Genomic DNA, 12,717 nt, shown 5'->3' on the forward strand with positions numbered 1-12,717 from the left:
GTAGGTTTACTTCTTCAGTCAGTTTCAATTTCACTAGATGGTCTCTGCCATAATTCTGTTTTCCAGCTGTTCAGAGTATCAGTTAAGAAATGGTAGACTCTAGTAAATTATAGAATCACTAAATCATTCTAAAACATGACAGGAATATTTTTTAAAATTATCAGGCTGCCTCATATCTTTCCTTGGAGTTCTCTGTTATTGTCTAAATCCTAATTTTGCTTTTCCTTTTAAAATAACCATATTGTACTAAGATATTTTGTTTCTTTGAGTAAACAATGCATTTAGAACCTAAAATCCACCTTGGTATGCCTTTGCTGAGAGACTGTCCTTATGTCTGCAGAGTATCCTTAAAGCTAACATGTAAAAGGTACATAATTTATGTTACACCATTTCACAAAAACATCAGGCTGCTGGAGAATGACTGTGAATTCTTCTTCAATTGAAATTAAAACAAGAAAAAAAGAAAATGCAACTGAAAACATATTTGGATCCTTTACTACTTAAATAGTCTCTTGAAAAATAATTTAATGCCTGCATATATTTTTTGATTCCTTTGTTATGAAATTACTCTTACAGATTAAATGAAAGCCGACTAAACGTATGGGCTTGTTTGCTACATGTTGTTATAGAAACAGCAATTTCAAACTGAAAGTTGATATTGAACATCAACTCTAGACATTATAACTAAAATCTCTTCAGGTTTCATACGTGGCATTTTCATTTGTAATGTGAAGCTGATCCTTTGCATGTAATTTAAATATGCTTTCTGAGAAGTAATGAAATAATTCGGATTTATGAGAAATTCTCTGGAAAATCTTCACACCAATAGCTGTATTTCCCATTCTCTTTGAATTGAGACTTGAAGAAGGCATTTACTTCAACTTTAGATGACTTCACTGCTACTGCTCTTGAGCAAGAATGGTTCTGCAGTTCCTATTATGCAAGTGCTACTGTTATTGTTCCAGCTAAATGTGATTATAGCATATTACATTGCACAACTAAGTAGGAAAAGAGAAATGTTATTTTCTGTAGCAAAGAAAATTTACTGGAATCCAATTTGAAGAAATATCCTTTATAGGCTAGTTCCTGAATTTTTTCAAGTTTTCTTTAGTTTGAAATGAAAAATAAAGGCCTTGCCTACACGTGATAGCTTAGCAAATTGGTGCATGTACCAGCAATTCATGTTAGCTATTCAGTGTTTGGAATACATAATCTACATTCTGTGTTTGGTTCATAGACTGTAAAACTTCTCTTGTGCCATGGGTTCATGAAGCTTGAGGGATTCTGGGATCTTGCTTCAAATTACTGTAGTGCCATGATTTCCTTGGTGGCATATTTTGTCCATGCAGTCTTTGTCCCGGGGCCCTGCGGTCAGCAGGTCCAGGGCTGTCTCTGAGCTCATGCTGTTTGCTGAGGGGAGCAGGGTGAGCAGCAGGTGTTTGCAGCCACAGGCTCTGGGTTCATGGGAACACTGCCTATCAGTGCAGCAGGAGCAGAGGGACAAAATCAGTCTGGAGTTACCTTGAATGACAGTCCTTGGTGGTACAGCTGTTCTGGTCAGGTGCAGGTACTTTGTTGGAAAATGTGGCACTGGTTGCAGCAGCATAATTTCAAGGGACCCATGCATATTTCTAGGGAACCAGGGAGTTCATCCTTGGGCTGGAGCAGAGGAATATGGATATCAGTTCTGGATCTTGTAAGCTTTTAGGGAGCCAGCAACATGAACGATATTCACTTTACATGCTGGGGAGCTCCGGCATGAGGAGATGAGATAAGCCCTGGAGGTATCTGTATTCTCTGTAGTAAGGACTTTGACCCACTGGTTGGCTTGGAAAAGCCTTCATAGCTGTGAAAATACATTGGGAAAGCACAGACTAATTAAGTGCCTTCAAATGTCTGGTATCTCATATCCCATTGCTCAGTTTAGTCTTGCAGTTGCTTGAATGAGGTTGTGGATACAGGCAGGGGAAGCAGGTAGAACACCCAGAACCTTGTAGCACACATGCTCGAATTGAGCAGTTTGAAAGCTGCTTTATTGGCTCTCTGATGCTTCACAAAATGCTTGCTGCTCATATGTTGCTATCTCCTTTTCCATGTTTTCAGCTGCTGCATTGCTACCGAGATCAGTGGCACAGATACCCAAATATTGCTTATCCATGTCATAGTCGCACATTGTACTGACCAGCCAGTGGCCATGAGGATGTTACATTAGTAAAAGCTCACAAAACAAGGAAGTGACAAAATGTTAGCTGGTAGACTGAATTTGGTCTTCTGCATTAAAGTGTTTGGAAGTCATAATTAGAAGTGTAACCATTTTTCCCTGCTTGCCTAAAACTTCATGGAAATTATTAATATTACAACAGAAACCAATGCATGTGCAGGTTATACTTGTTTCCAGTGTTGTACTGATTTTCAGTTTGGTTTACTTTTTTGTACTTAAAACACGAAGGGAGTTTGTTATATGTGATTTGATTTTTTTAATCTTAAAATAGATACACAGAACCCCATCTTTAGGTTATTCGGTATTTTCAAGAAAGGTAATTTGTTTTCATGGCCTAAAATGGTCCTTATAACCAGTACTTCTTTGTGTGTCAGGACTGGTTTATCATGAAGATGTTGTACCTCAGCAATAAAAAACTTCTATCTCTAGCTGAAAATCAGAGCTTTTGTAGTGGTTTTGGTTCTAATTTGAGATTTCCTGGTCAATGCACCAATTTATGTGGTGAATCTAGTGCTGGCAAAATCTCCAGTGCACCCACTAGAATTATTTACTCATTTCCTGCTGTGAGATAGGATTAGGAGGAAGGCAAAGCAGGCTCAAACTTTAAGGGGTATAAAGAAGAACTTTATTAACAGGACTAAAAAAAAAATCAAAATGGAACCTTCAGAACACTTCTCCTCCCCCCTACTCCTTCTTTTCTTTCACACTGACAACGTACAGAAACAATCTCTAAAATAGTCTTTCTCCAGTTCACTTAGGGAGAGGAGTCTCTCTTGTCATGCTATGGGACTTGCCACAAAAATCCAGTTCTCTCATGGCTTTTCATTTTCAGGAATAGCAGCTGCCCAGAAATCTGCTATCGCAAGGTCTCTCCCATTTTTACAGCCTTCCCACAGCTGCCTTTATGGGCCATGTCAATGTATGGGGTACTATTTTAAGGATGAGCTGTTCAAAACAAAGGTTTTCTTAATCTGCCTCTGAGATCATCTCTAGGAACAGAGGTTGTCTTCTTCCCTGGGGGCAAAGGGTCTTCACCACTCTTCTCTCTCTCTGTTTAAACTTCTCATGAAATCACATCTACTTAAGCATCTACTTGCTTTAGCATAGATGCCTTTGCTCATATCTGCAATTTGAATGCTTCAACCACCCCATGCTTTTCAAGAGTTACAAGGAAAAAGAGTCTAATATATCAATCATGTCTTAACCATAGCCTTACAAGAGGATTTCAGTCCAAGCTAGGGCATCTTCTCATCCTCCCATCTGTGATTTTACTCTTCCTTTTTGACTGACCTCGATGTCTCCATGGTGGGCTGCACAGGGCCTGTCCTGGCCACAACAGGCACCTGTTGAGAAGCCAGAAGCAAAAGAAGGACTCCTGGGAGTTTTTGGCTTTACATGTGTGTTCACAGAGGCACATCTAACTTTCTCATTGGTAGAACAATGTGTCAGTATTAAAAATCAGCTGCTGATTGGTTTTTGTCAAATCTAAAGGAAGCTTCCAAGATCCTTACAGGGAATTATTTCCATAACTGATTCCTTTTTTTCCTTCCTTACCAGGAAATAAATTAATAAAAAAACAGCACAGTTTTCCAGAGAGGTATTATCAGGCAAAGGGATTTTATCTGTGGGGAGAAATATAGTATAAGGTTGGTATTTACAAATACAATGTATTTTTAGTCTTTCCCCATCTTCAAGAAACAATCTTTTGCATAAAGAAAATAAAACTAGCTTTTGCTTCCCCGGAGGAGTCACTTGAGTTCAGGATTCAATTGTTTTCCTTTTGCCATCCACAGATTGTTCTGGTCTTTACAACTGCTACAGCAGAGTTGGTTCAGTTTTTTGTAAGACCGGGAAAGACATTATTACAACATGGTAAATTAAAACACTTTTTGTTGGGGTTTTTTGGGGGCGTTTTTTCTGCTTGTTTTGTTTTTGTTTGGGTTTTTTTTAAATAGCTTTTTATTGGTTTGGGTTTTGTTTTTATTAAGGGGAACTGGGCATGTCATGTAATTCACCCAAGCTTGACAAATTCATCAGCCCATTGCTGTAATGGTATCTTGTATGACTGCTGAAATATTCATCAGATACAGATTGTTGCTTGAGGATTTATCTCCTTTGAATAGTACCACGGTTGCTGAATAAAACCTGCAGCAAACATTAAATAAACTTGTATGTATGGTATGCTTGAATTTCTTACCTATCAAATGTTAATCTATTGGATTTAATTTTTTTTTTTTTGCTGGTATGTATGTTTACCTGATTTAATGGGATATAGACCACTGATAGATTAATTACTTCATCTCCTATTTTTAGACAGAAGAATTTAAATGAGCATATCCATCAGATATGCTACAAGCAGTTGTTGGTATTTCAGATAGTTACTTCAGCAACTATTTGAAATCTGAAGAATGGTCTGTAGAATAACTTTTTGTGGGTATTGAAATTAGGCTTATCCCCATGAGATCCCATGAGTAAACTTAATTTCTGTAGGTGTATGTTTAATGTCTTAAGCAGATGTTTAACCTTTGGTTGAGTTGTATAAAAGTGAACTGGTTGTTCTGTCCCCACTGTATTTTGAGGAACCACCTTTGTAGTCAGATTCATTGTCCATCCAGACAGGAGATGTGTGAGCACAGCCCTGGCTGTGATTGTTGGCTTCTTTCAAATCCTGGGCACTGCCCATGCCAGGAATACCTGTGTGGCAGGGGGGCCGTGCATAGTCTTTGCTGTGTGTTGGATGATCTGAGGCTGGCCAGCCACAGGGGGCCTGCTGGCACCCTGGCACCAAAACTCATTACTCTGCTCTCCTGGGTATGCCAGAAGTCCTCTGAGGAGCAGTGTTGTAATGGGCTGCTGCTTGTTCAGTCAGATCAAGTTGCATGTGCAAAGGCCTTTCTGCTTTGGTTCTGTAAATAAAGTGATGTTAATTGTTTTAATCTGCTCATCGTGTTGTGATGAACAGCAATGTTGACCAGTTGTGTTTTGGATTTCTTTTAGTTATGCTTTAGGTAGACTTAAAACTTATAGCATTTTACACACAAAAAAAATATCACTGAGTTAAGGATAAGTGTGTTTTTTTATTTTTTTATTTTTAATTTTTATTTTTACTGTAGTAATGCTATAACAAAGAAAGTAAATACTCTGAAAATACCACTGGATCTAGTTTAGAGCAATTGATTATGTTCGTGAACAGAAGGAAAAACCTTGGTTCTAACAGTGGTGCTGTGTAATCTGAGAGCTTTTCTAATTCTAGCTGAAGAGATTTTATAGACTTGTTATACTTCTTGGATATATATACACATTTAATTATTTCTATTTAGCTCTCCCTAATTAAGTTAAAACTAAAGTGTCTATTTTTAAATGCGAAACAGGGGTTTTTTTCTATTAGAGCAAAATCTTGTTTTAGAAGTGTATGGGTTACTGCTACAAATGCCCCTTTAAAGATGGTCTAGGTAAGTTTCTTTTCAGTTTTCCTGTCACTGTTGCATATAGGGGAATGTCCTGATGCACTAAGATGAACATTAAATGGATACAAGTTTACAGTGCAGTGGGTGAACAATGGCCCACAGAAGTGCAGTAGGAGGTGTAAATAGTAGCTGTAATAGTGTGGTTGTCCATCTGAATCCTTTGGAGAAAAGGAACTGCTTGCTGTTATTGTAGATTATTTGCTAAACTGCTCTGGAGAAGAGTGAGCAGTGTGAGATGAGCTGGTGAAGGCAGAGGGAACACAGAATTACAGTACATGCTGTAATTCAGAACTGTACTGCGATAATTGTGCTTTATTCCCTTTTTTCAAGCTTAATGCCACTTTAATAGTTTTATGAGAAAACATTTTTATAATCAGTTCCTGACATTAGTTCATCTATTTTTTTTTAATTATTATTAGGTATTAATCTGAAGTAGACAAAAATCCAAATTCTATCCTTCTTACAATGGATTAGCTATAAGTTGATGCCAGTGTGAAGCAATCACAGTTTGTTGTTCCTAGGAAACCAGGATTCGGGCTGTGGATAAGGACTCCAAGAGAAGCACTAATAACTTCTCTGTTATCAACCCTGTGTCTGGAGAGGGTCTGACACAACATTTTGCTGCTGACAGTAGGGATGAACTTCATAAGTGGATGGAGGCTTTCTGGCAGCACTTTTATGATCTGAGTAAGTAAGCAGGCAGGCATTGCTGGCAGCGTGCCCCCCCGAATGGGGCATTATGTAACATCAAAGGGATCTTTGAGCAATCTGAATTGGAATTGCCTCATAAGCCTTTGTTTACAAGAATCAAAAGAAATACGTTCTCTGGCATAATATTGGTTGGTGGTCTAAGTCGTTGGAAGGCAAATATTTGACTAAACCAAAGTCCATGTGTTCCTGCAGGAGACCAGGGGCAGAATATGTCCATCAGTCTCAAAAAAACTTGTTCGTTTATTAGTGTTCTAGATATTGTTCTTAAGAGCTGATAAATTCTCACCGTCTCTTCCTCCTTCCCTGTGTAGTGGGAAAAGTCCACCTCTTCCTGGGCATCCTACCAGTGTTGTGTTGGTTTGGTGAGATCCTGCAAGTATGAAACCTTAGTATGAAAGCCTTAGTGACAAGTGGTGAAGATGCTGGAATCATGTGGGATCTTGGCTATGATGCAGATTCAGCCAGCTCTTGGAAATAGTCAAAAGTAAACTTGGGGTTTCCTTGCTCAGCAGTATTATGGATGAACTAAATTACAATTTCTTATAACAGGGTTTCCTTGATTCTGTTGTAGTTCAAAGGTTTTGGTAGCCCTCATCAGAAGGGAATATGCTGGCCCAGCCACACTTCATCCAGTCAGGCAAATACACACTGCTTACCTGGACCTGGTAAAAGCTGTACCTCAGCCTTTGCAACAGGTGATAAAGTTTATCCTGATCCTTTGGCAGACCTCTGAAACTACCCCGATCTTACATGGCAGAGGGAACTCATTCATTGGTGTGTGAAACATTGTTGAAGTAGTATATTGTGTTCCTTGTTTATCACCAAATCCTTATAAAAACTACATAGATTAATTTGCATGTGTCTTTTTTTTTTTCTCTGCTTTCTGCACGACTCACAGATTTACTGAGAGTAGAGAGTGTCAGCTTTTATGCAGCCATTGACAAAGTAGAATTACTTCCTGATAGGCATTTTTATCAGGTCAGAAAACAGAACCAGGTCAATTAATGAAATACCAGTCTTTAGTCAGAGACAAAACCAATAAAAGAATTGAATTGAGATTGTAGAAACTCAGTATCATAGTTGTATTTCCAGTCATTTCTAGCTGTGATTTACAATGAGAAAAAGCACTATCAATTAAAGAAACACACTAAGCAAAAACTAGGGCATCCTCTTTAAATTATCTGCAGAGTACGGTGAAAGATCTGCTTCTTATTCATTATAGATAGACTACTACCCACAGATTTTTTGAGACATTTTCATTGGATTCAGAAAAAAATGGGTCACTTGGCATTTAAATGCCTTTTACTTCCCTGGTTGTAAAATTCTCTTAAAATTAATGTGCTCAGAAAACTTGGAATGATTGGTATGAACAAAGTAATTTTACTATGTCTTGTTTTCCTTAAGGTCAAAATCTATTAATAGAACAAGAGGTTTCCTTGTCTGTTAAGGGATAAAAGGCAAGTTATCCTCTCTTTAAAACAGAATGTTCCTTTGCCATAACATTGTAACATAGCTGTATAATATCCGGCTTGCAGGATATTGGAAGTTGTCCTTGATAAATTGATGAAGCTTCCTGAACTTTAAATTTTTTTCTATTTTTTTTTCCCCTCAGATTTATACTGTTTGGGGATTTGAAGGCAAATTATGATCTTTAGTCATCATAGTGTAACAGTAATGCTGAGATGCTTAAATTTCAGCCAGGATCTTATGACCGTTGTGCTAAGAGAATGAATACAGAGGTGAAAATACAAACACATCCTGAGCGTTCCTGCTAAACAAAAGTAAATGCTTACTGTTTAGTATTACTTTGGAGATAGTTTCCTGACACAACCTAATAAATTCCATCCATTTTTTTTTCAGGCTGAAGTGTTTAAGTTCCAGTCATTGTTCTCTTTTCTCTCTCAGGCCAGTGGAAGCATTGTTGTGAGGAACTTATGAAAATTGAGATTATGTCACCACGGAAACCACCTTTGTTCCTGACAAAGGAAGCGACCTCCGTCTACCATGATATGAGTAAGTGGGATTTGCCTTTTCAAGTTGCAGAGTAACAGAAACAACATTGTCTGAATTCAGATGGCTTCTGGTGTTGGTTTTGAAACACTGAGTTTTTCAAGGACAATTCAGACAATGAAAGAGCAACATAATTGCATACCAAGGAGTTCATATTAAATCTGAATTTGTAATAGTGCAAATAATGAATACATTTTTATACCTTGAGCTAAAAAATCTGCATTCTTCCCTGAACATACTCAAAAAAGCTGTCACTAGAAATAAACACTCATGGTAAGAGTAGTATACAGCTCAGGAAATGTAAAGGTAAAATAATGCAGTTTGCACACCAATTGTATGCAATTACTCTTCTGTTCTTACAACTCTTTGAAGGCTTACTTAGCATAACTTATCTAAATTTTTTGGTCTTTGATAATGATGTTGAAAAATATGCTTGGAAAATCTAGCTAGAATGTGTCTGGGACTTGTATTTTTGCAAAGAAAAATGGTATGCAGCAAGATTTTTTTAATAGTTTTGTTACAGAAGTAATATTTACAGACTAGAAAATGTAGGTAACTTTGTTTTACTGGTCCAATGCAGTACTGACTGATAAACACTGTACAACACTAAATGCCTGACTGCTTGCTGCTTGGGATGGAGCTGTGATGATGCTCAAAATGCCATGAGTTACCGTGCATCACAGCACTGAACAGGCAAGTTGTGTCTAGGCTGTGAATGCAGAGCAAAAATGCAGTAAAGGAACCACACAGAAGCTTTACAAAAGTAATATGGTAGTGTAATTCCACTGATATACATGTACCTCAGTGAGGAGCAGAACACAAACTCCGTTTCACTCTTAATACACCATTTTTCTCCTGGCTTATATATAGTATTTGTAGTACCCTGTACTCAGCACTGGTGGCTCTGGTGAGGCACCTCAAATCCTGTGTTGGGTTCTGGGCCCTTTGTGACAAGAAAGACATTGAGGGGCTGGAGTTTGTTCAGAGTAGGGCAGTGAATCTGGAAAGGGTCTGGAGCACACATGTGTTGAGTGACTGAGAGAGCTGGGGTTGTTTAGCCTGGAGAAAAGGAAGCTCAGGGGGGACCTTATGGCTCTCTACAGCTCCTTGAAAGGAGGGCATAACCAGGGGGGTTCAGTCCCTTTTCTCAAGTAACAAGTGATAGGACAAGAGGAAACACCTCCAGTTGCCCCAGGAGAGGTTTCGATTGGATATTAGGAAGAATTTCTTCACAGGAAGGGTTTTCAAGCAGTGGCACAGGCTGCCCAGGGCTGTGGTGGGAGCACCATTTTGGAGGTATTTGAAAGACGTGCAGATGTGGTGCTTAGGGACATGGGCTGGTGGTGGACTTGGCAGTGCTGGGGAAATGGTTGGGCTCAATGACCTTTGAAATTCTTTTCCAACCTAAACTGTTCTGTTGGTTCTATTGAACATCAGATACTGCTGCTGTTTGAGGATTGCGTACTACTGCAGTATACGTGGAAAACTCAGTAAGAAGAATAAGAAATGCAGTAAGGCAGTCTTAAGGCCATAGAGAAAAATTATGTATGTAATGGCTGGCAGCACAAGAATATTTAGTCATAGACTTTCATGGGCCTCCTGTGAAACAAAAGTTTCAAAGCACTATACAACAAAATGTGTTTAATAACAAATATGTCCGGGTTTCCCAGTAGTACATTATTTTTTCTTTTACTTGGAAAGAAATATCAGTGCCTACCCTGCTGCCTCAATGTCATGAAAATAATTCCCTCCCGTCACCTCAGCTCTCTCTTGGAAAGCCTGTGTAATATTTTCCATTTCATCATTAATTCTCTTCAGTAGTTCAGACTTGGTGAGACATTTAATGCAGCTTTGTATTCTGAGTAGTAATAACAAAATAGATAGAAGTAAAATAATTGGCGGTGTTTTAATCTGGGTTAATCGATGTGCCTTAAAATTACAGGCATTGATTCTCCAGTGAAACATGAGGGCTTATCTGATATCATACAAAGGAAAATTGGAGAGGGTGATGGTGAGTTCCTTCTTGGCCAGCAAAAAGAGCCTGCATCTGCCCTATGGGCGTCACTCTTTGATGGATCTCATGAGGTGACTGTTCAGAAAAACATGCATCTGAACCCAAAAAGAGATACTACAAGTCCTAATGACAGCAGAGGAAAGAAAAGAAGAGCTCCGCCTCCACCCTCTGATAAGTCACCATACACTGCAAAAGCACAGGTAAACACAGAGCAACTGGACAAGGAAAACTGGAGGAAGCCTGACCACACATCTACCAGTAGCTGTTCCCTTGACTCAGTATTAGTTACAAAAATGCAGCAGCTGCAAACACCCATTGGTCCTTGTGGTAAAAGTGGTTTTGCTGGCCTGGAGAATCCCATTTCTCTGATGAGCAAGACCAAGTCTGAAACCAAACCAGTACCAGCCCCTAGACAGAAAGGCATCACAGAAATACTAGACCCCAGGTCCTGGTTGCATCCATAGGCGTGATAGGCCTAGAGAAGTCTTTGGAATTTAAAGTTTCTCAGCCTTCTCCTAATAATCTTCATTAAAAGTAGATTTTAACATGTAGCTCAAGTGTTTCCTGGAAGCCAGGGCATTACTGCTAGCTGCAGTCTCAGCTGTATTCATTAGTGCTTGCATCTAAATAATTGCACTAGAATTGGGGGGGGCTTTGTCTCTGTCTGGAGTAAAGGTGCTATTTCTGAAAACAGTACTTTACTCTTGAAAGAACCACAGTGTTCAGGGTAACCTCAACTGTCCCCACAGCAGAGATGTTACCAATGCCTTCTACCAGTGCCTCAGCTTAGCCCATCCACAGCTTCTCAAACTACTTAAGTGGGAATTCACACATATTCAGCACAGATCTTGCAAAGCTGATTTTCCTGGGCTCCATGTTTGCTGCATCTTCTCTCTCCCTTGCTGTTTAGGAAACACTGATATTGTAATCATGTATGAAAAGCTTTTGTCCTGTTCTGAATGGCTCTGTAACTCCACATGGATTTCTGAGGCAGTTTTATCAATTTAGCATGGGATTTCCCAAGTTCCTGCTGATTCATATGCTATTGGAATGGACCAGGGTTATCTGTCTTTGAGCAATGATATGATCCATCACTGCTGTTTATTTTGGGCTAAGACAAGCGTTTAAATTAGTTGCTGGATAGGCACGTGCTTATCTTGTGGTTGTTTTTCCTGACAAATGTGGCTCTGTAACATAGCTCCTCCTTTGTGGAGCCTCTCAGCCGTTTCTGGTAGGGAGCTGGTTTGTAAACAGGCAGTGTTACTGGTAAGCAAACAGGGTTTTTTCACCACTTGTTCTTTCTGCAATAGCAGAGAATAAGCACTTCAGGTGAAGACACTGAGCTTTGATATTCTTTCATCAGATTGTTCACCAGCTCTGTAAGAAGTACGGGTTGTTAGGATTCCTGTGGCACTTGCAAAACATCTACAGCTTAAATACCCAACCATTTCCTTGGTTGATGCATTTGTCTCAGATGCTGGAACTTGTCCAAGGGTAAAGGTCTGCTTGCAGTTCTCCCTCTGGGGTCTTTGTGCTCAGACCTGTGTTGAGAGGGTCATATCAGCAACTGTATATGTACAGTTAATTTTTTGTTGTTGTTGTTTATTTTTCCCCAAAATGTGGATGGCTCTGGGAGATTTACCATTTCTCCAGAAGATACTGTGAGCATGGTTGGTTGGTTTATTTTATCTAATTTTTCTATCTTCAGCTAAGGTCTTGGCTGCCTAGTTGTAAAGGTATCCGCTGAATTCCCTCAGTAGTTCATTTGGGATGCAGTTGAGAGGCAGGTTTCATTTACAGATCCTTTTGCAGGATTAGTGCCCTTTGTTCTAGAATGTCCTTGTTCATTCTTTGTTTAATCACATTCCATTTTCCCCCTGAAACAACCATAATCATTCCTACAATAAATCATGCTGTTACTTAAGTGGATGGTTTGTGAATGGCTTATAAATAGGAACAGAAAACTGAAGAAAAACTACATGATTATGTAAATCAGACAGTCGACTAAGTGGACTGTACAATTCTGAACAAGAAATGGGAAAAATTGGGGGGAAGCATATTTTCCAAAATGCAGCTGCAGTTTATTTAGCTTTAAATCTAGCCTTAAATGTTTCTTGCTCAGAAAGAAAATACACCTTTTCTTGGCAACCCCCTTTCATTCTGTAGTTATATTTTTTAAAAAATCTCATAAATGCATAATATAAGAAAGCACCATAATGAGGATTTATTTTTAAATTCAACAGGCCACCGAATTTCAACAAGCAGTTTCTCTATTAAATTCAGTGGCTTTGTTT

At 38.9% G+C, this 12,717-nt stretch overlaps 1 protein-coding gene across 1 annotated transcript in view; it reads left to right on the plus strand.

Moving 5' to 3' along the window:
• RTKN2 (rhotekin 2) overlaps positions 1-10,887 on the plus strand; it is a 30,721-nt gene extending 19,834 nt beyond the window's left edge. Inside the window, exons 10-12 of the mRNA XM_062496906.1 lie at positions 6,210-6,375; positions 8,305-8,412; positions 10,352-10,887. Coding sequence (XP_062352890.1) covers positions 6,210-6,375; positions 8,305-8,412; positions 10,352-10,887 — 810 coding nt within the window. The remainder of the gene's footprint in view (positions 1-6,209; positions 6,376-8,304; positions 8,413-10,351) is intronic.
• The last annotated feature ends 1,830 nt before the right edge of the window (positions 10,888-12,717 follow it).

The sequence above is a fragment of the Cinclus cinclus genome, chromosome 7 (genome assembly GCF_963662255.1).
Source record: "Cinclus cinclus chromosome 7, bCinCin1.1, whole genome shotgun sequence".
Classification (NCBI taxonomy): Eukaryota; Metazoa; Chordata; class Aves; order Passeriformes; family Cinclidae; genus Cinclus; species Cinclus cinclus.